The 27,080-nt window shown below is 44.7% G+C and overlaps 1 protein-coding gene across 5 annotated transcripts in view; it reads right to left on the bottom strand.

Moving 5' to 3' along the window:
* Nucleotides 1-188: 188 nt before the first annotated feature.
* Nucleotides 189-27,080, bottom strand: part of LOC137534619 (oocyte zinc finger protein XlCOF6-like) — a 31,275-nt gene continuing 4,383 nt past the window's right edge. For 2 of the 5 annotated variants that reach the window (XM_068256207.1, XM_068256208.1), the window contains exons 2-7: nt 23,792-23,965; nt 16,381-16,515; nt 14,257-14,335; nt 13,099-13,193; nt 8,424-8,538; nt 189-4,927 (exon numbers count right to left, since the gene is read on the bottom strand). In XM_068256207.1, coding sequence (XP_068112308.1) covers nt 3,516-4,927; nt 8,424-8,538; nt 13,099-13,193; nt 14,257-14,335; nt 16,381-16,515; nt 23,792-23,869 — 1,914 coding nt within the window. In that variant the 5' untranslated portion in view covers nt 23,870-23,965 and the 3' untranslated portion in view covers nt 189-3,515. Of the gene's footprint in view, nt 4,928-8,423; nt 8,539-13,098; nt 13,194-14,256; nt 14,336-16,380; nt 16,516-22,951; nt 22,998-23,791; nt 23,966-27,080 lie in introns of those variants that run through there. The other 3 variants (XM_068256209.1, XM_068256210.1, XM_068256211.1) reach the window with 2 other exon arrangements.

Genomic DNA, 27,080 nt, shown 5'->3' with positions numbered 1-27,080 from the left:
AGGACAGGTGTCCTTAATGAGGGTGACTAATTGAGTAGAATTGTCTAACCACTCTGTGGGAGCCAGAACTCTTAATGGTTGGTAGGGGTTCAAAAACTTATTTCACTCAATGAAATGCAAATCAGTTGCTATCTTTTATTTAAGGATATTTTTTCGATTTTCCTTTTGATGTGCTATCTGCCACTGTTAAAATAAACCTACCAAAATGATACTGTTCTGAGACTTTTCATTTCTTTGTCATTGGACAAACTTACAAAATCAGTGAGGGGTCAAATAATTATTTCCTCCACTGTATCAGCTCTGTGCAGGAAGTGCTAGTAATGCTGCTCTACATCTTTACTCTATGCAGGAAGTGCTAGTGATTCCATCCTACATCCCTACTCTGTGCAGGAAGTGCTAGTGATGTCATCCTACATCCCTACTGTGCAGGAAGTGCTAGTGATGTCATCCAACATCCCAACTCTGTGCAGGAAGTGCTAGTGATGCTATTCTACATCCCTACTCTATGCAGGAAGTGCTAGTGATGTCATCCAACATCCCAACTCTGTGCACAAAGTGCTAGTGATGCCATCCTACATCCCTACTCTGTGCAGGAAGTGCTGGTGATGCTATCCTCCATCCCTACTCTGTGCAGGAAGTGCTCATGATGCCATAACTCATCCCTACTCTGTGCAGGAAGTGCTCATGACGCCATAACTCATCCCTACTCTGTGCAGGAAGTGCTCATCAGTGTTCTCCCCAGGCTCTTTTAGGCGGGTGCTCCACCCGGCTAGTTTTGGTGAGCACCCGGCTGTCATCGGCTCACCTCCTCCTATTCTGTAAGCACAGTTGCACACAGAAGCACCGGCCCTGCATTCTCTCATCTCGTCCCACCCGGCTATTTTTTCCTGCCACCCGGCTACTATTTCTTGCCACCCGGCTAGAAAAAAATTCTGGGGAGAACACTGCTCATGATGCCATAACTCATCCCTACTCTGTGCAGGAAGTGCTCATGACGCCATAACACTTCCCTATTCTGTGCAGGAAGTGCTAGTGATGCCATCCTACATACCAGCTCTGTGCAGGAAGTGCTAGTGATGCTATTCTACATCCCTACTTTATGCAGGAAGTGCTAGTGATGTCATCCTACATCCCAACTCTGTGCAGAAAGTGCTAGTAATGTCATCCTACATCCCAACTCTGTGCAGGAAGTGCTAATGTTGCCATCCTACATACCAGCTCTGTGCAGGAAGTGCTAGTGATGCTGTTCTACATCTCTACTCTATGCAAGAAGTGCTAGTGATTCCATCCTACATCCCTACTCTGTGCAGGAAGTGCTAATGATGCCATCCTACATCCCAACTCTGTGCAGGGAGTGCTAGTGATGCCATCCTACATCCCAACTCTGTGCAGGAAGTGCTAGTGATGCCATAACACATCCCTACTCTGTGCAGGAAGTGCTAATATTGCCATCCTACATACCAGCTCTGTGCAGGAAGTGCTAGCGATGCCATCCTACAACCCCACTCTGTGCAGGAAGTGCTAGTGATGTCATCCTTCATCCCAACTCTGTGCAGGAAGTGCTAGTGATGCCCTCATACATACCAGCTTTGTGTAGGAAGTGCTAGTGATGCTATTCTACATCCCTACTCTATGCAGGAAGTGCTAGTGATGTCATCCAACATCCCAACTCTGTGCAGGAAGTGCAATGATGTCATCCTACATCCCAACTCTGTGCAGGAAGTGCTAGTACTGCCATCCTACATCCCAACTCTGTCCAGGAAGTGCTAGTATTGCCATCCTACATCCCAACTCTGTCCAGGAAGTGCTAGTGATGTCATCCAACATCCCAACTCTGTCCAGGAAGTGCTAGTGGTGCCAGTCTACATCCTAACTCTGTGCACAAAGTGCTAGTGATGCCATCCTACATCCCTACTCTGTGCAGGAAGTGCTAGTGATGCCATCCTACATCCCAACTCTGTGCAGGAAGTGCTAGTGATGCAATTCTACATGCCAACTCTGTGCAGGAAGTGCTAGTGATGCCAGTCTACATCCCAACTCTGTGCAGGAAGTGCTAGTGATGCCATCCTACATCCCTACTCTGTGCAGGAAGTGCTAGTGATGCCATCATACATCCCAACTCTGTGCAGGAAGTGCTAGTGATGCCATTCTACATGCCAACTCTGTGCAGGAAGTGCTAGTGATGCCATCTCATACATTTGTGCAGGAAGTAATAGTGATGGCATACTACATCTCAACTCTCTGCGGGAAGTATGAGTTATGCCATTTAAACCCTATTTAAGAAGTGCTAGTGATGCCATGCTGTATCTTGGACCTCTGTGGGAAGTGCTAGTCGTGCTATCCTGCATCCCAAATCTCTTTGGGATGTACTAGTCATGAAAACCTCCCTGTGGGAAATGGTAGGTATCAGGACTCTGCTGAAGGTGCCGTCCCACTGCAGAACCAGTAAGATTGACTCCAACCCCTCTCAATCTTCAAGCTTCATTTTCCAGCTCTTTCCATTAATGAAAGACATACAGAGCTATCAAAACAAATCTGTTTGCATAAACAGAGTTCTTTTCCCTTAGCTGTAGTCTTGTTTAACTATGAACTGTAGGAGCACTAACAATAATACTGCAACTGATGGAATACGTAGCAGAAGACCACAGAGCTGATATAATGAACTATTTCTGTTCCATATTGTTATAGTGTCTGGTTATATTGCTTGCGTTTGTTGAACAGTTGTCGAGTCAGGTTTCTTGTAGAGCCTGGCATAAACTAGTCAATTTTTGTTAGATCAGGTAAATTATCACCTCCTACCCAATATCAAACGGTTCCCTGTTTTACCACCTTGCAGCAGTAGATATTAAGACAAGATTTTAGAAGAACTCTGAGCCATATGCAATTCACTTTTTTTACCTGAGTAATCTCCTAGGAGATAATTTTCATCTTCTCTTTAAACGAACTTTTCAGTATTTTACAGTTAAAAACTGCCCCAAAAGGTGGTGAAATGTACTATCAAATTTATTTTGAGTATTTTCTTGGTTGCTAGTAACTTAAAAAGCATTTTATGACAAGTTGTGAAAATATCACCTAGGAGAAAACTAAGGAGAAAAAGTGAATTGCACATAGGCCTCTTTGTCTTATGCCAATTGTGTTGCCCAATGTAGTACATATTAAAATATAAGACCATCATTTGCCTGTGCTCTAGCTGGCATCTTGTTCATGTTCTCAAAAATGTTGGATTGATATTTTGACCAAATGTTGATCAGAAATGCCCTACTTTGTAATAGATTTCCATTAGATGCCATGTTTATATTGAATCTAACATGTGCTCTATTGTACAGCGTATGACTAGCTTTAGTGTGAACTTACTAGCTGATACAACCAACCCTAATTTGGCACAACAGTAAACCAGAGCACAGTACCAACCCCTGGGCAGGCAGGTGGCTTCCGCAGTTTGCACATCATAGAGTACAGTTACGGCTGGAGTCTGGACCTAAAAAAATCCCAGATGAAAATGTCACAAGAGTTTCCTAATCCAGTTTAACAGCATGAGTTCTCCGATGCTCTTCAAGTTCTGTTATTAGTCTGAAGCGAACCTTGCACTCTCGACATGAATGTGGCTTGGCAGCCATGTGAATCTTCTGATGGGCGACAAGATTTGAGTAGCTGAAGAAGCATTTCTCGCACTCATTGCACGGGAAGGGCTTTCCATCTGAGCGGGATTCACTTTCTGGGCCAGTAATCAAATACGCATGCACTTTCTCATGTTCCTGGAATTTTGTCCAAGAGGAGAAACACTCGGAGCACTCCGAACAAGAATAAGGCTTTATGTTCTTGTGATACCTCTGGTGTCTGTTGAGGCTCGTTGGGTCGGCAAAGCATTTCTCGCACTCCATGCATGGGAATGGCTTTTCATCCACTGGAGGGCTTATGCTTTCCACAGTTAAGATCAAGGTCTCACCTGTGTGGACTCTCTCATGTTCTTGGAACTTCAGCCAAGAAGAAAAGCACTGGCCACACTCTGAACACAGGTGTGGTTTCTCATCCGTGTGTACGCTCTCGTGTTCATGGAGCTTTGCTCTGCACATGAAAAGCTCTCCGCACTCTGAACAGGCAAATGTCTTGTCTCCGTCGTGGATCTTCCAGTGTTTCTCAAGGTTTTTTTTCCACATAAAGCTCTGCCCACACTCTGTGCAGGTAAAAGGCTTCTCACTGATGGCGCGAGCTTTCCCATGAGCATCTTTATGGTGCCGATTCAGCTGTGCTATGAACTTAAAACGATCCCCACATTCGGAGCAGGGGAAAGGCTTCTCTGCGCTGTGAGTTCGCATGTGGGCTGTGATCCGTGACTGGCAGGTGAAAAGCTTCCCACACTCTGGACAGGGAATTGTTCCCTCTCCAGTGTGGTGGGCCCTCTGATGGTTTCTGAGAGAGTCTCGAAACACAAAAAGTCTCCCGCACTCCTTACATTCGAATGGCTTTTCGCCCGTATGAAGTTTCTGATGTCTAATAAGTTCCATGCTCGTGTGGTAACTCTTCTCACATTCAGAGCACTTGAAAGGTTTCTCTACCGAATGACTTCTAAGATGACGGTTGAGGGAGGTCTTGACCACAAAACACTTTCCGCACAGTGGACAGGAGAATGGAATCTCGCCTGTGTGTGCTTTTTGATGAGCCAGTAGGTCTGGTTTCTTTAAAAACGACAATCCGCATTCGGGACAGATCAGCAGAGGGTCATTCGATGTTTCTGGATTAAGCTGATCAGGGTTAGCGTTGGTTGACTCACCCTCTGTGGTGTGAGTTCCTGCGAGGCTGTCTGGGGTGGAGATGTTTCCATGTGATGAATCTTCTCCAATGCTGTAGTCTTCTTTTTTACAATCCTGGGCCAAAACCAGACTAGTTTCTGAGGTCTTCCAGCTTTTTTTCTGCTGGTCCTCTTCACCTGTTGGGAATAGGGTACATAATTACAAGTAGAACAACAACAAAAGAACATCAGCAAACCTCTAACTGGGAGAGTGGTTGAGGTGACCCAGCGGGAAATCTCAATGGAAAATTCTGCTATTGTGATTGGTTGCTGTTTTAACAGTTCTCCAATAAGAGCACCCTCAACAGCTGTTATTGGAGAACTGCTGAACCAGCAACCACTATGTGGTTTCCCGCTGGGTCACCTCAACCATACTAGTGACACGCTTCCAAGATTATTAGTCCCCCCCCCCCCCCCCTTCCAGTGAGTATTGCACTACGCAGCTCTTCAGAAGAGTTGGACCATTTTCCTTTTGGTTACAGCAAAATCCCACATACCACCTGGTACAGAACTTTGAAGCCTTACTATCTAGCTCATTCGTGTGCCGTCTGTATGATTTTACAATTTAAAGGTGGCCACTAACGATTCAATTTCTAGCAAAAAATTGTTTGAGCGATCAGATAATTCTCATTGGATGTGATCTGATTGTTTGTAAATAATCTCCATTGATGGGCACAATGGATTACGGATGATTATAAATCCAATTGGATTTTCGTCTAACCAAAATTTGGATTTTCTTGTCGGTTTTGATAGATAGTATGCAAAGATTGATTCATTGATGGTGTAGTGAACGATGTACTACGATAATTCACTTTCGATCAGAATTATTTGATTGATACAATGATTTTCACTAGAAATTGGATCGTTAATGGCCACCATTAATCAAACAGAAACATAAAAGTCAGTGGTTTGTTTTCTGCAGTTTCATGAACGAAACCAGGGTGTTACCAGCGGAAGCGTTTTTTGTTCTGTTCCACACCCTTGTGTGCAGGTACAATTATACCGTGTGGAGGACTAAGGAAACAATCGTTAGAAAGCTACTTCTCAATTTGTCCCAGGAGCACGCTAGCCTTTCCGCCAGACCCCAGCTATTAGTTCCTCAGGCCTTGGAACAGAATCCTCCTCCCTGCAATCTGCTGGCTGCATGGAAGGATTTGCCTCTGGTAAGGTCACTGCCATATAAGGTCCATAAATGGCAAGATGGGATTTTATCTTTGTTACAACCAATCTATTCATACATTCCTGTTGTCTTAACAGTTCCGAGGTGCACTTTCAGTATTACTAAGTGTGGTTAAATCCATTAAAGGATACTTGTAATTGAATTGTGAAATCTACACTGCCCACAGTGGTATGAGCCTTGAAGGCTGGCATACCTGTCTGCAGGGTCAGTGTAAGGTGCAGCCTGTATGCCGACCGTTAAAATCTTAGACATTGTAGTAGAATATAATGAAACTGCTGACTGTCACTCGGGCCCGTCCATCTCCACCCTCTTCTGTTTAACGCCGGCCCCTCCTTGAGCTCCACTGTGTGGCTGTCCTGGCTCATAGTGCAGAGAGCGAGCCGCGACAAAGCCACACTACATATGGATAAACATGTATATGTTTAGTGTGACCCCCTGATCTTATTGATGTGAGTTTTGCCTCTACCTGGCACCGTTTTCATGGGGTTTTTTTACATTTATAAATCAGAAAGTAGTTTCAATGTTGCGGCCATATAAAAAAAAAGATTTATAAATAATAAAAAAAAAAATGTAAACGGTGGCAGGGCACGGCAAAACGGAACCTAAAATAAGAGTGATATGGATGTTTCCTGTTGAACAATACCAGTTGCCTGGCAGCTTTGCTGATCTCCTTGGCTGCAGTAATAACTGAATCACATACCTAAAACAAGCATGCAGCTAATCCAGTCTGGCTTCAGTCAGAGGAGCACCTGATCTGCATGCTTGTTGAGGGGCTGTGGCTAAAAGTATTAGAGACAGAATCAGCAGGCGAGTCAGGAAACTGGTATTATTTTAAAAGGGAAAATCCATATCCTTCTCAGTTTAGGTACCCTTTAATAAGGTCAGGGGGTCACACTGAACACATACATTTATTTATTCATATGTATATGTTAAAGTGGTTCTGAACTCTTGGGCAGGACAGAAGGACAACATAGAGAAATGCACCATGTGTATATTTAGAGAGTTTAGCCTGTCTAATCCTTCTTATCTGTGACTAAGCACAAGTTGTAATTTGATCTCTCAGCAGTGTCAACTGACTGCCATGGCAGAGTTAATTGGTAAACACAGGATGTTAACCCTATGTCTGCTTCCATGAAAGCAAGAAGTAGACACACTGCGGATTTATTGCACGATTTGTATCAGCAACAAATAAATGTCTTCAAATGTTATTATGCTGGTGCATATCTTTTAGAGCAGAGAGGAAGTTGTGAGTTCAGGCCTGATCTGCTTTAAGTTGCAGATGTCCTTTAATCTAAAAATAAGTTAAATTCTACCTGGAGGCAAAATCCAAACTGATCCATTTAACCAGCACCTGTGTTTATTATTCATTGATTTGCTAGCCTCAACTTATGACTCCCATGTAAAGCTAATTAGCATGTTAGGAGAATTTCCCCTTTATCATTATATATCAGCGAAAAATGTCCTAACGATAAAGTAGCCTTGTAGCAGCCTTCCTGGGGTTTTCCTTCTGCTCACCTCCTCAGGGATTTCACCACACCCCTTCCTGTCCAGACTGCTTCCTTGTGTACATGTATGACTGGGGAATGGCCTAGACTGCCAGGGTATTTTCCCTCTCTCACTGCACCAGGGGTGGTCTCGCAGGTACAAGGGGAGGCAGCAAGGCAGACCAACAGTCCTGGATCAGGTACTTCTGCAGCCATGTGAACACAAGGGGGTAGAGCCAAGATATAAAACTTACATAACGTAAAGGAAGTAATGGTCTAACTGCAACTTGCATTCCACTCTGACCAAATAAATACGGTGGTTCCCAGATTTCTCCATAACGGCAGGGAAGCCCATTGAAGCACGTATGCAGTATTGAGTCAGCTGGTTAAAGTGGATTTCCAGCCATTAACCACATAAAGCATACCTGGGCCACTAATTAAATTAAATGTATGAACTTATATCAGGCCTGACATGGGTTTTTTTTTTTTTTGTATTTTTTATAATTCAACATTTTAAATGCCTGATGAGACAGGAAGTCTATGAGTACTGGTTCCGCTGAAATGGCGTTTTCGGGGGCTCCCCAATCCTCGTTGAGCCCACCATTCCACAGTGTAGAGTCCCTCTTCTGGCAAAGCTAGCAGCTGTGTACGAGCGGATCTGAACTGGGCATGTGCAAGTAAAGCTGCTCATGCCCAGTAGAATAAAGATGGTTGAGAACTCCTTTATTCATCTGTGCAAGAGCACTTCCTTCTACTGGGCATGTGTTGATCTAACTCACGCATGCCCAGTCCAGATGCCCTCATACACGGCGGAAGCATGACCACAAGAAAACTGCACAACCAGCTTTTATTGAATAGGTTAAGCTGGACCCTGTGCTGGAACGGGGAGCTACAGGAGGATCCGGGAGCCTCTGAACTATCCAGATACTCCCAACTACTGAGTTATCTTTTTATCAGTTTTATCACTGACCTGGGCTGTTCTTTGGAGAGATCTTCTCCATCTCTTTGTGTGACTCCGTACCAGCAATATACATCTCTTCTGCTTCTTCTTTAACTTCAACCTTAATAATAATCTGGTCATCCGGCTTAAAAAAACAAAACAACAAAAATAAAAACAGAAAACTGTTAGTGACACAGTAATGAATCATTGCTTTTAAATCTGAAGAGTAAAGGCAGCCATACATCAGGCGATGATAGGCAGATTCGACTAAGAGACACATTTCTCTCTGTTTGAATCTGATTAGAGAGATCTGTCAGCTGCCAATACACCACAGGCTGATTCCTGATCAATTTTATGCTGAAATCGCTGCATCCACCGTCTTGACGCTGTGCGCGGCCTCCGCTTGTCCTCCACTTGCTCCGGGCTACCTCTGCCATCCATCCACGTGACCCACTTGGTTGCCTAGTAACGTGGGCACAAGTGATGTCACACATGCATGCGTCCTTACTAGGCAACCACTTGGGTCACGTGTATGGACAAAGGACAGCGCCGCGGACAGGTAACGTATAGAGTGCAATGGGCACCAGGGGGTACATTAAACATTAGGGCGGACAGTGTCAGGGGTTTTGTAGCATTCCTCCCAATATCGCTCGCTGTTACAGCCGTGCACCCGATTGAGCAAGTCGGCCCTACATCTTGCAGCATACCTGACAGATTAATGCGGCCAATATCTGCCCGAAATTGGTCGCATTGTTGGTCGGGCATGCATTTGGCGGCACAGATTTCATCCGATTCCGATTATAATAATCGAATCAGATGGTCAATTGGCCGCCAAGTTGCCTGATACATGGCCACCTTAAAGGTGCCTACATACACACACGCCCAAGTTAACAACTTTCATGCAGTTTGAAACCTATTTACACAATCTGTTCATGGGCTGATGAAAACTGGATGTGTTTATGCCCCCTTTAAAGAAGTCTGAACAAAAATTATGTTTTTTTTTAACGAACCTTCCCCTACAGGAGGTTTTTTGATCGTGCGGCCTCTAGTGGTGGAGCAGGCATACATTTACTTACCTAGGGGGCAGCTCTGTAGCCCTCCTTGTCCATCTTCTCTGTCCCTTGCTGAAGAATCCGCAGGTTCCCGCTGGTTATTCGTATGTCCCTGGGCGTGTCATATAAAATGCCTGCTCCAACACTAAAGGCCGCACAATTCACAAAGCTCTCTTAGGGGAGGGTATTTTTAAAAAATTGTTTATAATTTAATGCTCAGATCCTTTTAAGCCTGGTACACACATCCAGTTTCGATTATTCAGTATTACTACTTGTAGTATGAAAGCTTACCTACACAATCTGTTCATAGTATTCAATATCTGTTGGCCTTAATACTACATGGAGGTGGTGAAATTGACCAATCATGATTGAATGTGTGTGTACCAGTCTTTAGGTTCCAAAGTATTCAGCCTTACAACCTCTGCAGTGCAGGCTGCTCAAACAAGGTTCAGTCAAATGAGTACTGGGGTTGGGGTTTCTTTTTGGTTCAGAACCCAGCCACGCCCATTCCTGTACCTGTCACGCCTCCACCAGGCCTTCTCCCACCAACTGGTGACAGTGATCACACAGGGAGGAAGTTAGTAATTGGGTAAGCCTACAGTATTGTGAAACCTCAATGGGGCACAACAAAGCCTTATTTATAGAAGTAACCCATGCTGCTGGTGTAATAAAGATGTATGGTATAATACACAGTTGTAATTCCAGGCAAGATGCAGAGATCTGCCACTTGGAGGGTAAAGTGTACCCGAGGCAGATGCTAACACAAAAAGGATAAATCCTGTGCCCTCCTCGCAACCCCCTACTGTTGCCGTGGGTGGAGCCCTGGAACATATCTGACGAGAGCTTGTGGGATATGTTATTGTGTCCACTTTCCCTGCTGTGTGTGAGCACGCCTGTACTGCACCTGCGCGAGCACGCCTGTACTGCACCTGCGCGAGCACGCCTGTACTGCACCTGCGCGAGCACGCCTGTACTGCACCTGCGCGAGCACGCCTGTACTGCACCTGCGTAAGTATGCCTGCTCCTCCGCAGGAAGTCAGAGCCGCTTATCCACGAGCCGCTCTGTGCTACTGTGCAGGTACGGCCACACTCGTGCACAAAGGGGTGCATGTTGCAAATTTCCAGAGGGGTCTGTGCGGCGGCAGCGCTGTCAAGGAGGACACTGGAAGCCTTTAGAGGAGGAGCCTGAGGCTTCCCTCTTCGTAGGTAAGTACAGTATTCATCTTTTTTGTTAGCATACCCCTTGGGTTCTCTTTGAAGAGGAACTGTATTGAAAATAAAGAATAAAAATGCTTATTTATTTTCAGTATTCATTTATATATTATTTAGTCTGTGTTTATCCATTGCAATATCTTTCCTCTCCCTGATCTACATTCTGAAATGTATCACTGGTGGTGACATCTTTAGTTCTGCCAGGTGATCTGTGCAGATACAGTGGAGGAAATAATTATTTGACCCCTCACTGATTTTGTAAGTTTGTCCAATGACAAAGAAATGAAAAGTCTCAGAACAGTATCATTTCAATGGTAGGTTTATTTTAACAGTGGCAGATAGCACATCAAAAGGAAAATCGAAAAAATAACCTTAAATAAAAGATAGCAACTGATTTGCATTTCATTGAGTGAAATAAGTTTTTGAACCCTCTAACAATAAAAAACTTAATACTTAGTGGAAAAACCCTTGTTTGCAAGCACATAGGTCAAACGTTTCTTGTAATTGATGACCAAGTTTGCACACATTTTAGGAGGAATGTTGGTCCACTCCTCTTTGCAGATCATCTCTAAATCCCTAAGGTTTCGAAGCTGTCTCTGTGCAACTCTGAGCTTGAGCTCCCTCCATAGGTTTTCTATTGGATTAAGGTCCGGAGACTGACTAGGCCACTCCATGATCTTAATGTGCTTCTTCTTGAGCCACTCCTTTGTTGCCTTTGCTGTATGTTTTGGGTCATTGTCGTGCTGGAACACCCATCCATGACCCATTTTCAGTTTCCTGGCAGAGGGAAGGAGGTTGTCGTTCAGGATTTCACGATACATGGCTACGTCCATTTTCCCGTTAATGCGATTAAGTTGTCCTGTGCCCTTAGCAGAAAAACACCCCCAAAGCAAAATGTTTCCACCCCCATGCTTGACGGTGGGGACGGTGTTTTGGGGGTCATAGGCAGCATTTTCCTTCCTCCAAACACAGCGAGTTGAGTTAATGCCAAAGAGCTCTATTTTGGTCTCATCAGACCACAGCACCTTCTCCCAGTCACTCACAGAATCATTCAGGTGTTCATTGGCAAACTTCAGACGGGCCTGCACATGTGCCTTCTTGAGCAGGGGGACCTTGCGAGCCCTGCAGGATTTTAATCCATTGTGGTGTAATGTGTTTCCAATGGTTTTCTTGGTGACTGTGGTCCCTGCTAATTTGAGGTCATTCACTAACTCCTCCCGTGTAGTTCTAGGATGCTTTTTTACCTTTCTCAGAACCATTGACACCCCACGAGGTGAGATCTTGCGTGGAGCCCCAGAGCGAGGTCGATTGATGGTCATTTTGTGCTCCTTCCATTTTCGAACAATCGCACCAACAGTTGTCACCTTCTCTCCCAGCTTCTTGCTAATGGTTTTGTAGCCCATTCCAGCCTTGTGCAGATCTACAATTTTGTCTCTGACATCCTTGGACAGCCCTTTGGTCTTTCCCATGTTGGAGAGTTTGGAGTCTGCTTGATTGATTGATTCTGTGGACAGGTGTCTTTTATACAGGTGACTAGTTAAGACAGGTGTCCTTAATGAGGGTGACTAATTGAGTAGAAGTGTCTAACCACTCTGTGGGAGCCAGAACTCTTAATGGTTGGTAGGGGTTCAAAAACTTATTTCACTCAATGAAATTCAAATCAGTTGCTATCTTTTATTTAAGGTTATTTTTTCGATTTTCCTTTTGATGTGCTATGTGCCACTGTTAAAATAAACCTACCATTGAAATGATACTGTTCTGAGACTTTTCATTTCTTTGTCATTGGACAAACTTACAAAATCAGTGAGGGGTCAAATAATTATTTCCTCCACTGTATGTTTGTTTACTAAGAGTCCTAAGCACAGAGGGAGATAATTGCTTGGCAGTTGGAAACAGCAGTTATTTCCCACAACCCAGCAAGGTTCACAGACAGCAAACTGTCAGGACCATGGTCGTGACATCACACTTTGGGGGGAGTTTCACCACAATATCAGCCATAAAGACGTCCCTGATGATCTATACGAGAAAAGGCAACGATTTCTCTTGGGAAAGGGGGTATCAGTTACTGAATGGAATGAAGTTCAATCCTTGGTTAAAGTTCCTCTTTAGAGCTGATCAGATAACGGCAGAATACCCTGTATATAGGCTCTAGGCTAGGCTGTGATATGTAGTGAAGTCACATGACTTCTCTACATATCACACAACATGGAGTTAGGGCTGAGACACACCAGAAAAGCTCCCCAAACGCTAGAGGTTTCAAAAGCTCTTCCCAATGTAATGCTATGGGGGTTTTTTTTTTACAAAACCTCATCACTCCAGTGTGCACAGATACATAGGATAACATTAGCAAGAGGTTTCAAAAACTCAAAACGCTCAGAAAAACTCCTCTGGTGTTCACCAGGCCTTACTTTGGGGCCGGTGAGTCCATCAGCTTCCCTTACCTGATCCTGAAGTGTGATCTTGGAACCTTCCTGTGTACAGCCCAGATACAGAGGACTGGAGCATGTATCTGGAGGATTTATGTTACTGGATCCATCTGTAGGAAAAAACAAAACAAACAAAACACATATTAACCACTTCACCCCAACGCGGCTTTTACCCTAACGGACAAGAGCGATTTTCACCTTTCAGTGCTCATCCCTTTCATTTGCCAATAGCTTAATCACTACTAATCCCAAGGAAATGATCTAAATCTTGTTTTTTTCACCACCAGTTGGGCTTTTTGGGGTTAATATTTGTTTTCAGTAATTACTTATTTTCTATGCATTTTAAAGGGAAAAACAAGGAAAAAATAAAAAATTTCTCCAATTTCATCCCCTATAGTTTTAATATAAACACTGCTGCTGTGCATAAAACACACACATTTTATCTGCCTATTTGTCCTGGTTATCACACGATTTTAATGATGTCCCTAGTACAAAGTATGGTGACAATATAGTATTTGGAAATAAAGGTGTATTTTTTCTTTGGTGGGGTTTTTTCCCCACTATTTTCACGTGCACTCGCACGGTATTGCACGTGCATGGGAATGCACGCGCGGGAATGTGCACGTGCACAGCTGCAGCAGCACTGTCTAACTTATAAAAACGACCTGGAGCCATTAAGAGGCTCTAGCAGGACGTTTTTATAAGTCAGCTTGTCATCAAAGTGGACCCAAATTAAAAATACAAGATTTCAGAAATAAAATCTATTTTCTAAATTATAATAATAAATAGCAGCCTTTTTTCAGCTGCATGATGACAAATATAAAATATCTTACATTTATTGGAGGAACCCCTCCCTTCCTTTCAAGCTGCCGGGACAAAATCCAGCAAACTGGAGGAGTAGATGGTGTCTGGCAATGGAGGAATTGCTAATGGTTGCCCCCAGTATAACCCTAGTTATGGAAAGAGAAGGGTGAAAAGCATGCACTGAAATGATCATAGGCTTATAGGAGTGTTTATTTATCTTTGTATGTGTCAGAGTGGTGCAACTAAATATTTGTAATAAAAAAAAATGTTTGGTTTGGGTCCGCTTTAAGTGGTTAAATATCTTTAATGAAAAGTGGTGGCTCCTCCATACTGCTCTCAACATTATGAAAGATAAACGTCTCCTCTTACCTGGCGATGAGACAGGTGGCTGATCTTCCAGAAGGGCATCTTTGTAATCTTCGTGTTCTTCTAAATACTCCCAGTCATCCTTGGAAAAACTGAGAGTTATATCCTGACACCTTACAGGAACCTGACACACACACACACACAATGGCCTCAATTCACTAAGATCATGCTGGAGATAATAAGGCAAGAGAAAACTTACCACCACACAGTGAGAGAGTTATCTTATCTCTTCATTCCTTATGCCTAGTACACACCATACAATTTTCTGTAATGCTGGGCAAACACAGCATACTATCTAGCAGATAGTGCGCCGGTATCGAGCCATCGGCTCAATGCCGGCGCGTCACCGCTCGTCCGCGTGCGCATCAATTCCTGCTCGTCGCCGCGGGCACTTTCTTCTCAGTGCTTATCAGCACTTCGTTTTAGCCTATTGTCCGCCCACGGGGATAGAGCCGGGAATCGATCCCCCGCATGATCGGACATGTCGGAAATTATCAATCGAGCTGATTGATAAGAAAGTACACTGCTGTGTATGCCTAGCATAAGATTTTTCTGTTAGATTTTCTGCATTAGATTATTTTCTGTAGAGACTGGTCACTATCTCTGGTGCATTGTCTTCTGGTTATCTCCTGCTGAGTAGAACAATCACTAATTGCTAGGCAGATAGATGGTTAGATAGATAACTTCCAACATGTTGGAAATTATCTATCTGGCAGGTAAATCTAATGCTGGCTACACACGGTGCGTTCCCGCATCGAATGCGGCGCTCGATTCCCGTCGATTCGTTTATTTCCAAGCATTTTCGAGCGCATTTCGATGATTTTTAGGTCGATTGCCATGTTAAGTATGGCAAATCGACCTAACGATCCATCGAAATGTGAATCAGACATGTCGGAAATAAACGAATCGACAGGAATCGAGCGGCGCATGGAGTGCGGGAACGCACCGTGTGTAGCCAGCATTATGCTGGGCATAGACGGTGAGTTTTATGCGCCGGATCTGCCGGCGCGTCCCCGCTCGTCCGCACGTGCGTGCAGATTGATTCTTGCTTGTCCCGCGGGCATCCCGTATCAGCCGCTCGATTCCCCGCTATTGTCCGCCCGCGGGGATCGAGCGGGGAATCTATCCGGCGGATCATTGGACCTGTCGGATATTATCAATCGAGCCATCAGCGGCTCAATTAATAAGGAAGAAACTCACCGTCTATGCCCAGCATTACAGAAAATCTAATTGTATGGTGTGTACTAGGCATAAAGTTACCTCCTCTGTAGTTATTTTCACACACAGTTAATTAACAGCCTGTCTTTAACTTTAGAATTCTGGAGTTATTTTAAGGATTGAAGAGTTAACTTAAAGAGTAACTGTCAGGCTGCAGAAGCTAATTTAAACCTCTATTCTCCTGTGTTAAACAGTTTAGAAGGAAGCCAGAAAGCCATTAGTGAAGATAAAAAATCTCTCTTACCTTTGATGTGTGCTTATCAGAAAAGCTAATTAGACCCAAGAGGACGCAAGCCGCATACTATACTGCAAAGCATTCTGGGGCCCTCCCCTCGGCTGCTAATGAGACGTTACAGCAGCTTGTAATCAGTCCAGCGCGTAGCACTGATAAATCTCCGGGCAGAGTACACTGCAGGAGTCAGCTATTGTTCCTAGCCACATGGCTCATTAATATTCACTGCACACTGTGTTATTCAGTACCAGCTTTTCTGTGATCAGGAAGCAGGCAGGACATGACGACACATTTGACAGAAAAACATGGAGCCTACCATGAGCTGTCAGGAGCATCTATCTCTGCACATACTATATACAAATTCTGTGAAATCCAAACGTGGACAGTGAAATGCATATGTAATTAAGTACAGCCAATATTTAGCTACTGATATATGTATTTATTTTCTCTGAGACCTTATACCTAACAGCTCCTCTTTAAAGACAGAAGAGTTAACTTTAGGTTTGCCTGAGGTAAAAGGTTTCCTGAATCCTACATGCCTTATCACCATGGTTATAACTCTAAAAAAAATTTTAAAAACAGGAGATAAGCTTAGTGAATTGAGGCCAATGACAAAGTCACCATCCAGACACCTTCCTGTTACTGGATAACATCCCATAATTCCTAGCACTGCTCACCTTTCCCATCAGCAGCTCAGTGATCTTGTTGCTGGCTTCCAGAAGCTTCCTCTCAATGTTGCTCTCAGGCACCACGCAATGAGGAAGAGGGATTTTGATTGTTACGAGGTCACCAAACTTCACGGGTCCAAAACTCTGTTGAAACAACAGTGATGTCACAAAACATTTCCACTCAGATTCATTACCCCATTAGCAGCTTCAAAGGGATTATCTAGTTTGAGATAAATGCACTGATTTTGACCTCAGCAGGCAGAACTCATTTTGCTTTACATTCTTGGAATGCCTTGATGTCTCTCTGCTAGCAGAAGATATAGAAACTGAAAGCAGAAGTCCTCCGTAATTTTCTCACTCTGCCCCTAGTGACAAGTAGCCATAAATACACATTACAGAAGTACTAATTAGTAGCATGGAAATGTAACCAATAAGAAATAAAAAGACAACTTTACTTACGGTAACGTCTTTTCCAGTAGTCAAGAGGACAGCACCCCTGGATGAGACCTGTCTCCCTCCCCCACCGTGGACAGGAACTGAAAAAGAAACAATTTGCATAAGCAATAGGCAGCAGTATAAGAGGCAACCACTTACTTCTCTACCTCAGTTTAATAAACAAGATGACACGGACCATAAAAATAATGCTCATACAAACCTTAAATCCTTCCACCCATAAGGGCGGGTTGTAGGGGTGCTGTCCTCTTGACTACTGGAAAAGACGTTACCGTAAGTAAAGTTGTCTTTCCCAGAACGTCATTCGGACAGCACCCCTGGATGAGACGATATACTAGAGATCAGGCTTAGGGTGGGACTACTGCTTGCAAAACCTTCCTTCCAAAGGACAAATCTGTGCTCGCAGATACATCCAGTCGGTAATGTTTCACGAAGGTGTTTTTACTTGACCAAGTTGCAGCTCTGCATATCTGATCAATAGAAGCGCCTGCCCTCTCTGCCCATGATGTTGAAATGCCTCTTGTGGAATGAGCCTTGATGGAAGAACCTAATGTCCTTCCCTGTGACTGATATGATAAAGCAATTGCTTGTTTGATCCAACGTGCCAAGGTTGTCTTTGAGGCTTTATTTCCTCTTGTCTTGCCTGAAAATAGAACAAAGATCGCATCAGATCTTCTCCAGGACTTGGTTCTTTCCAAATAAGTTAATAAACATCTTCTAACATCCAGAAAATGCAGTCTTTTCTCCTTATCATTTGAGGGGTTATCACAAAAAGAGGGAATGTAGATCTCCTGGTTCCTGTGAAATGAAGAAACCACCTTAGGTAGAAATGTTGCGTCTGGACGTAATGTTATCCTGTCTTCTGAGATAACACAGTAAGGTTCCCTTATTGATAATGCCTGTAGTTCACTTATTCTCCTTGCTGTAGTTATTGCCAGGAGAAACACGGTCTTCAACGTCAGGAACTTGTTTGAGACCTGAGATAAGGGTTCAAATGGAGTGTCACACAGGCCCTGCAAAACAACATTCAGATCCCAGGAAGGTATTCTTGGTCTTACTGCAGGTTTCAATCTCTTTAAAGCCTGAAAAAAAACGAATTATAAAATCGTTCTGTGCTAGCTTTCTCTCTAGAAACACACTTAGTGCTGAGACTTGAACCTTTAGTGTGCTAATACTGAGGCCTTTCTTGAAACCGCACTGTAAAAATTCCAACACAGATCTGAGAGAATCTCTATTACATGATCTCTCAGTACACCAATTATTAAATACTCTCCACGCTTTCTGATAAATTACCCTAGTTACTTTCTTCCTACTGTTGAGGAAAGTCTCAGAAAGTTCGTCTGAGAAACCCTTGGACTTTAGGATCTTCCACTCAGATTCCAAGCTGAGAGGTGTAGTAAACTCAGATCCGGATGCAAAACTGGGCCCTGGGATATCAGGTCCGGAGTAAGCGGCAAGATTATCGGCTCTGATATTGCTAGAGACTGAAGCAACGTGAACCATGGTCGTTTGGGCCAAAAGGGGGCAATTAGTATGACCCTCGCTCTGTCCTGGATAATCTTCTTTAACACTCGAGAAAGAAGTGGAATTGGAGGAAACGCATACATTCTCAAACTTTGACGTCCCCTTTAGGTGAACTGCTGTCAATGACCTGATGTTGTTTTCCGACCAGAACATAATCCTTGCCGTCTGGCTCCACAACTTCTGACTCTTTGTGCCTCCCTGTTTGTTTATAAAAGCCACCACAGACCTGTTGTCGGATCTTATCCTGACATGAGAGTCTTTGATCTGACTGCTGAAGTGTTGTAAGGCTCTCCATACCGCTTCCAGTTCTCTGCTGTTTGATGAATTTGAACTCATCTGTACAGACCACTGTCCTTGTGCTGGAAGGGAATCCAGGTGGGCCCCCCAGCCCCATACACTGGCATCTGTTGTAATTATCTTTTGTTGCGGATAATTCCATAGACGACCTGGGGTTAGATGAGACTGGTTCAACCACCACAAAAGGGACACCCTTATGTTGTGAGGGATGAGGATCTTTTTGTCTAAGACCGCAAGGCTTTTGTTCCATGATCTGAGTATCCATAATTGTAGGAATCTTGCATGGAATTGTCCCCACTGAACTGCAGGAAATGAGGCCGTCCGGATCCCCAGAACTGCCATGGCCTTTCTGAGAGACATAGTCCTTGTTTTCTGAAATGAAAAAACAATGTTTAGAATTGCAGACATTTTCCTACTTGGCAGGTAGAGCTTTTCCTGTCTAGTATCAATGTTAAATCCTAAAAATTCTATAACCTGAGATGGGATCAGGGAAGATTTGTCCCAGTTTATCAGCCAACCAAGATCTTGGAGGAAATCTAGGGCTAAACACATCTGGTGTCTTACTGAATCTGCCGATGGACCCCAAATCAAAAAAATCGTCTAAATAACCAACTATGTTAATCTTCTTTAGTCTAAGCTTAACAAGAACCTCAGACATCACCTTGGTAAAGAGCCATGGGGCTGAGGACAGCCCAAAAGGAAGAGAAATAAACTGAAAATGTCTTACCTCCTTCTCTATCTGAACGGCAAATCTCAGGTATTGCTGTGATGTCGGATGTATGGGCAAGTGGAGGTATGCATCCTTTAGATCTAGGGAGGCAAGAAAGTCGTTTTTCTGTAAAAGATGAACCACAGATTTTATATTGTCCATCCTGAATCGTCTGTATCTTACACTTTGATTTAGAATCTTTAGGTTCAGAATAAATCGAAATTTTCCCTCTGGTTTCTTTACCAGAAATACTGGTGAATAGTAACCTTTCTCTTTCTGGCACCTTGGTACCTCTCGTATAACCCTCTTCTTTAGAAGAGAAAGAACTTCTGACTGTAAGGCCAGATCCTTTGTTTGATCCCGTGGGCGGGGAGTAATGCAAAAATTTCGAGGAGGAGGAAGACTGAAGTCGATTTGATAACCCTCTAGAATGATTTTTAGCAACCACTGGTTTGAGAAGTGTGGAAGCCAAACCTCGTAAAAATTTGCAATTCTCCCCCCCCACCGGAATCATGGCGTCATTGCTTATCTGGTCTTTTGGCGGGAGTAAAGTTAGGCTTTGACCTCTGAGGCCTGTAGGGAACCCAGCGTTTGCCTTTGGATGACCTTGGATCCTGCTCTGTTCTGGTAGAGGGACGAAATGGCCGTTTATATTGGAACTGCCTTCTCTTAACAGGAAAGTTCTTTTTTGTATCTGCTGTTCTATCCAGTGTATCATCTAGTTTAGAACCAAAGAGGAGAGCCCCTTCACATGGGACACCACACAGTTTCGATTTGGAAGAATTATCACCATTCCAAGTCTTCACCCATACTCCTCTTCTGGCCGAGTTTATCAAAGCAGTGGTTCTAGCTGTAAGTTTAACTGTATCGTCTGAGGCATCTATCATATAATTTGAGGCATTTAAAACTTTTGGGAAGTCATTGAGTATCTCTTCTCGTGGAACCCCATTAGCGATCTTAGTTTGCATTTCCAATAACCATGTCTTTAATGACCTGCTAACTGCTGTAGAGGCCACCGCTGGCTTAAAGGTCAAGGATGAGGATTCCCATGCTCTGCGTAACAGATTGTCCATCTTTTTATCAATTGGATCCTTTAAATTTCCAAAATCCTCAAATAACAGATCTGTTTTTCTCGACACCCTCGAAAAAGATGGGTCCAACCTAGGCGGAGTACCCCAATATAATTGATCCTCGGGGGAAAAAGGGTATCGCTTAGATAAGGATCTCGGCCAGAAGGCCCGTTTCTCAGGGTTATCCCATTCTTTCTTAATCATACCCTTTAGGGTAGAATGAACTGGGATAAATTGAGACTGAGGATCCGCCAAGGTATTATACATCTCATCCAAGGGTGTCAGAGATTTCTGTTCACTCCTTATGCCCATGGTTTCATACATTTCCATCAATAAATCCTTCATTAAATCTGTGGAAAAGGCAAATTTTGGTCTATCAGCTCTTATTGATTCATCCTCTCCTTCAGATATTTCCTCAAAGTCAGAAATTTCCCCCTCAGACAAATCTGAATCTTCCAAATTATTCTCCTTCCTTTGTCTCTTAGACCCAGGAGGTATCGGCTGAGATACTGTCAATACTGGTGATGTAGGAGTAGGAACGGAAGTCATTGTATCCATTTCAATGCTAGCTCCCTGTAAATCCAAAGGAACAGCTGAAGTAGAAGCAATAGCAGACTCCTTTATCTCCTTTATAGCAGTGGACATTTCCGCCCGCATCCAGCCCATTAAATCTTTAAATATAACAGGTGATTCGTCCTTAACCACCTTTTCAGTGCAGTACTGACATAACTTTTTAGAAGAGGATGAAGATAAACGATTACTACAAATAGCACATTTTCTCTCAGACTTGCTAGAACCATGCTGACTGGTTTGAGTGGATGATCTCTCAGACTTTTCAGCCTATATCAGTTTTATCAGTCTTGTCATGTTTTTTGGGCTATAAAAAAACACAAACAAGAAACAATCCATTACTGATGGCTCTCATATACACACATCAAAACAAGCAGGAGTATCCCAGTACTACATCTACTTGCCAGAGAGGGGTCCTGGCCAGACTTAGCAGACTGCAAAGGAGCTGACCCTGAAGCGTCCTCCATGATCACAAACAGCAAGTGAATCATGGACATAGCATCCAGCTATATACATTCCAACCGACCCAGCTGAAACCAATTGTTGCAGCCCCTGCTGCTTAATTAATCTAATTAGCTGCACATACCTTTGTGAATCAGCTGCATGCTGATTCGTCCTCACCGCCGCGGCCCCTGCCGCATAATTAATCACAGCCCATGCTGGCTTTGAATCTCTTCAGCGTCTTGCGCTGAATCGCTTTCCTCCGCCGCGGCCCCTGCCGCTGCAGACCTCAGATCACGCGGGGACGCCATCGCTCTGACTACTTCCGGGTTACCCGGAAGTGAACTGTTTCATGCGCGCGCATGTGCGCATAAGTCCGCTGCCACCTACGGAGAAGCCTCCCATACGCTGCAGGACTCCCCACTGCTCACTGCGCAGCTCCTCTGGGAGTCCTGGACCACGTTGCCCCTGCCTTCAGACACGGATAGCACTCCTGGAGACCTCTCCTCTGCTCCGTCCGGGGACAGGAAACTAAACTGAGGTAGAGAAGTAAGTGGTTGCCTCTTATACTGCTGCCTATTGCTTATGCAAATTGTTTCTTTTTCAGTTCCTGTCCACGGTGGGGGAGGGAGACAGGTCTCATCCAGGGGTGCTGTCCGAATGACGTTCTGGGAAAAAAGTGTTAAAATTAATTGGCCTGGAGTACTTACAAGCCTTTAAATAAATTGGCTACTAAAGGGTTTAGAGATGAACATGACTTGTGGATGGATCCATAAGAGCAAAACTTCAGCAACTACACCCAGTCCAGCCTAAAGCACATATAGTGTCATGTGACACTCTCAGAATCCAACTCACCTCTCTAGTCATAGGAACTTTCTTTAGTAGAACTGTGACAATCCGAGGGACTTCTCACGTTTAGATGGACTTTTGAGTTCAAAAGCACAGCCAAGTCCCTCTTCCCCATTTCCATAACCACTTTGTAGAAATCATACCCCCTACTGACAACCTGATGACATCAACACCACATTACTGAGGCCAGGCAGTGAATACATGGGGAGGAGGGAGTTTATAATTGGGTAAGTAATTAAGTCCAATAGGGCCCTCTTTTGTTACAACAGTCAGAGATAATGAGGTAGCAAGGATGAATACTATACAACCATACTGACAAATAGGAAGGATGTGATTCACCTGAAGTGAGAAGGATATGGAGGCTGCCATGTTTATTTCCTTTAAAACAATGTAAATTGCCTGGCCATACTTTTTGCCATAGACTCTGAACAAGCATGCAGCAGATCAGGTGTTTCTGACTGAAGAATGACTGAATTCACTGCATGCTTGTTTCATGTGTGTGATTAAGACCGCTGCATGAAAGATTAGCAGGACTGCCAGGCAATATGTATTGTTTAAAAAAAAATATGGCAGCCTCAATATCCCTCTCACTTAAAGAAGAGCTGTCAGCCATACTATTTCAGAAAAAAACAAAAAACATATGTAGATAAATACTCGCTCTACTTACATAGCATATGTATTGCACTGTCCACGTTTTTGATTTTGGTGAATTTCTACAGTAAAAAAAGAGAAAATCCATTTTAGCATTTCCCATTTTAAGTGTGGCTATTTTGAAGCCAATCCTGATGTCATTTACTCCCTTACTCTCCTCTGCCTGATTTGCCCGCCCTTCACTATAGAAAGTGCATTGTCTCAGCATAAGAAATATTGGCCAATCAGAGAGGAACAGAGGTGTGGGAGGAGAAAATAGGAGGGAAAGAGGCTTCAACCAGTCAGGCTGCATTAGTTAAGTCTGAGGGGAAAGTAAAGAAAAATCTTTATATTCAATCTAACTAATCTATAACCAAAATAAATTATCTAATCAAACAAATGAAAAACTGTACCATGTATGAGCACCTTTAGTCAGATTTCAGCAGAATTTATTTTTTTCAAAGCCTAACCAGCCTTTTAATCAATAAACTGTCTGAATGGTTCAGACGTCAACAGTTCAATGGCAAATGCTACCCATGTATAACCACCTTTAGATATGTAGCCATTCATGGAACAGTGCAGAATGTAATTAAATACCTGCTAATGAAACTCCAAGCCAGCGCGGTCCCTGAGTACTCAACCTACAGCTAGAAGATAAGAGTGATGTCATGTGACAATCCCAGAATCCTCCTCACCTCTCCAGTCAGGACTCTTTTTTTATTAAAAAAAAAACATCCAAAATCCTCAGCACTTCCACAATAGTGTGTGTGTTTATTGTCATGTGACCCTCACAAAATCCTCACCAGTCCTGTAAGGTCTGTTTGTTATTAATAGACATACGCATGATGTGATGTGGCCCTTCCAGGATCCTCCTCACCTCTCCGGTCAGCAGGTAGATGATTTCCAGGGCGAGGTTAATTATCCTCTCTGCCTTCGCATTCATGTTTTTGTCCATCCTCAGCTAAACAATCGGGACAGGCCTCGGATCTGGCCAGTCAAAACCAACAATGGGAGGTTACAAAAAAGGTGATAGTGTTTTAAAAACGCAGCTCTGAAAGCAGAAAGACAAAACTGATCAGTATTTACAATGACGGGTCCCTAGATAGCAATGTTAGCATTGGATTCTTTCATTCAACTCATAGACTGCCTGACATTAAAGACTTGTACACACGTCCAAACAATCTGCCCAACTATCTTCTAAACTTGGTCTGTTGGTAGACAGTTTGGCATAAGTATGGCTGGCAAACAAGAAGACAACCAACTGATAACATGTGGTATGCCAGATCCAACCGGTGGGTCTACCTGCCCAACTATCATGCAGGTTGAAGGTGTGTACAAGTCTTTTGAACAACTGTTGTTGTTTTTGAATGGGGACATGTTGTGAAGTTTGTCATTTAGCTTGCACGCATAGTATTTAAGTGAGTTGGTTGTTTAGTTGGTTGGTGTGTGTGTACGTGAAGTAAACAACTTATTGTGCGGTTGGCAGGGGCGTCGCTAGCCCTATTTTGGGGGGGCCCGTGCCCCCAATCTGTCCTGGGTTGCCTCGGATCTCCCGGCCGCCGCTGCCCTGCTCTGCCCTGCTGCCATTCAGACCTCGAACAGCGCCGGGCGACCAGATAGAGCGGGCGCTAGGACCTAGCGGACACCGCTGTAATGCGGACGTGACATCACTTCCGCATATTTGTGCCCGGCGCCCGCTCTATCTGGTCGGGTCGATCCTGAGGTCTGACGTGGCAAGGTAGGTGGGGAGCGCGCCTGTCACTCACTACCTCACGGGGGTCCCTGTCACTCACTATCTAATGGGGGTCCCTGCTGTCACTGACTACCTAACGGGGGTCCCTGCTGTCACTCACTACCTAACTGGGGTCCCTGCTGTCACTCACTACCTAATGGGGGTCCCTGCTGTCACTCACTACCTAATGTTGGTCCCTGCTGTCACTCACTACCTAATGGGGGTCCCTGCTGTCACTCACTACCTAACGGGGGTCCCTGTCACTCACTCCCTACCTAACGGGGGTCCCTGCTGTCACTATCTAACGGGGGTCCCTGCTGTCACTCACTACCTAACGGGGGTCCCTGCTGTCACTCACTACCTAACGGGGGTCCCTGCTGTCACTCACTACCTAACGGGGGTCCCGGCTGTCACGCACTACCTAACGAGGGTCCCTGCTGTCACTCACTACCTAACGGGGGTCCCTGCTGTCACTCACTACCTAACGGGGGTCCCTGCTGTCACTCACTACCTAACAGGGGTCCCTGCTGTCACTCACTACCTAACGGGGTCCCTGCTGTCACTCACTACCTAACGGGGGTCCCTGCTGTCACTCACTATCTAACGGGGGTCCCTGCTGTCACTCACTATCTAAACGGGGGTCCCTGCTGTCACTCACTATCTAAACGGGGATCCCTGCTGTCACTCACTATCTAAACGGGGATCCCTGCTGTCACTCACTATCTAAACGGGGGTCCCTGCTGTCACTCACTATTTAACTGGGGGTCCCTGCTGTCACTCACTACCCAACTGGGGGTCCCTGCTGTCACTCATTACCCAACTGGGGGTCCCTGCTGTCACTCACTACCCAACTGGGGGTCCCTGCTGTCACTCACTACCCAACTGGGGGTCCCTGCTGTCACTACCCAACTGGGGGTCCCTGTCACTACCTAACTGGGGGGTGCCTGTCACTACCTAACTGGGGGGTGCCTGTCACTACCTAACTGGGGGGTGCCTGTCACTACCTAACTGGGGGGTGCCTGTCACTACCTAACTGGGGGGTGCCTGTCACTATCTAACTGGGGGGTGCCTGTCACTACCTAACTGGGGGGTGCCTGTCACTACCTAACTGGGGGGTGCCTGTCACTACCTAACTGGGGGGTGCCTGTCACTACCTAACTGGGGGGTGCCTGTCACTACCTAACTGGGGGGTGCCTGTCACTACCTAACTGGGGGGTGCCTGTCACTACCTAACTGGGGGGTGCCTGTCACTACCTAACTGGGGGGTGCCTGTCACTACCTAACTGGGGGGTGCCTGTCACTACCTAACTGGGGGGTGCCTGTCACTACCTAACTGGGGGGTGCCTGTCACTACCTAACTGGGGGGTGCCTGTCACTACCTAACTGGGGGGTGCCTGTCACTACCTAACTGGGGGGTGCCTGTCACTACCTAAACTGGGGGCTCGTGTCACTGCCTACACTGGGGGGCTCCTGTCACTAACTGAACTGGGGGGCTCCTGTCACTACCTAAACTGGGGTACTCCTGGCGCTACCTTAACTAGGGGACACCTGTCGCTACCTAAACTATCCAGGCCAGCCAGCCCAGCATCACCACCAGCCAACCAGCCCAGAATCACTTTTAAAAAGGCCACAGCATCACCACCAGTCAGGCCAGCATTTACTTCAACCAGCCAAGCACAGCCCAGCATCACTGCCAGCCAACCCAGCCACAACATCGGCCACAGCATCACCGCCAGCCAGGCCACAGCATCACTGCCAGGCCCTTCAGCTCACACATCATCCCCAATCCAGCCAAAAACAGTATTGCCAGGCACAGCAGCCAGTAGAGGAGAATTCAGAAGCCAGGTGAGAGGTGTCTACCATATTAAGGGGGCATTCTGCCTATTTATGTGAAATGCTGTCTATTTATGTGCCTCATGGCTGCTGAATTTGTCTTGTTGGGGGCCTCAAGATTGCTGAATTTGTCTTGTTGGGTGCCTCATGATTTGTTGGGGGCCTCATGATTGCTGAATTTGTCTTGTTGGGGGCCTTACGCTTGCTGAATTTGTCTTGTTGGGGGCCTCATGATTTCTGAATTTGTCTTGATAGGGGCCTCATGATTGCTGAATTTGTCTTGTTGGGGGCCTCATGATTTCTGAATTTGTCTTGATAGGGGCCTCATGATTGCTGAATTTGTCTTGTTGGGGGTCACATGATTGCTAACTGCAAGACTATGGGAAAAGCTGAATCATCATCATATGAGACAATAGCATTAAACCTACTTTTTTTTAGCTTTTTAAAACAGAAAATAAAACTGGGAGGTTCTAAAAAAAAATGAATATATTTTTTCAGGAGTAGGATGGATGAAATTGTTTATCTTTTCAGTTTTTCAACTTGGATTTTCCATAATGTTCATGTATGTGTTAAAACGTTTGTATAGTATTTAGTTTAAATT

The sequence above is a fragment of the Hyperolius riggenbachi genome, chromosome 10 (assembly GCF_040937935.1).
Source record: "Hyperolius riggenbachi isolate aHypRig1 chromosome 10, aHypRig1.pri, whole genome shotgun sequence".
NCBI classification, from domain to species: Eukaryota; Metazoa; Chordata; class Amphibia; order Anura; family Hyperoliidae; genus Hyperolius; species Hyperolius riggenbachi.
This window is presented reverse-complemented; position numbering and strand designations above follow the sequence as displayed.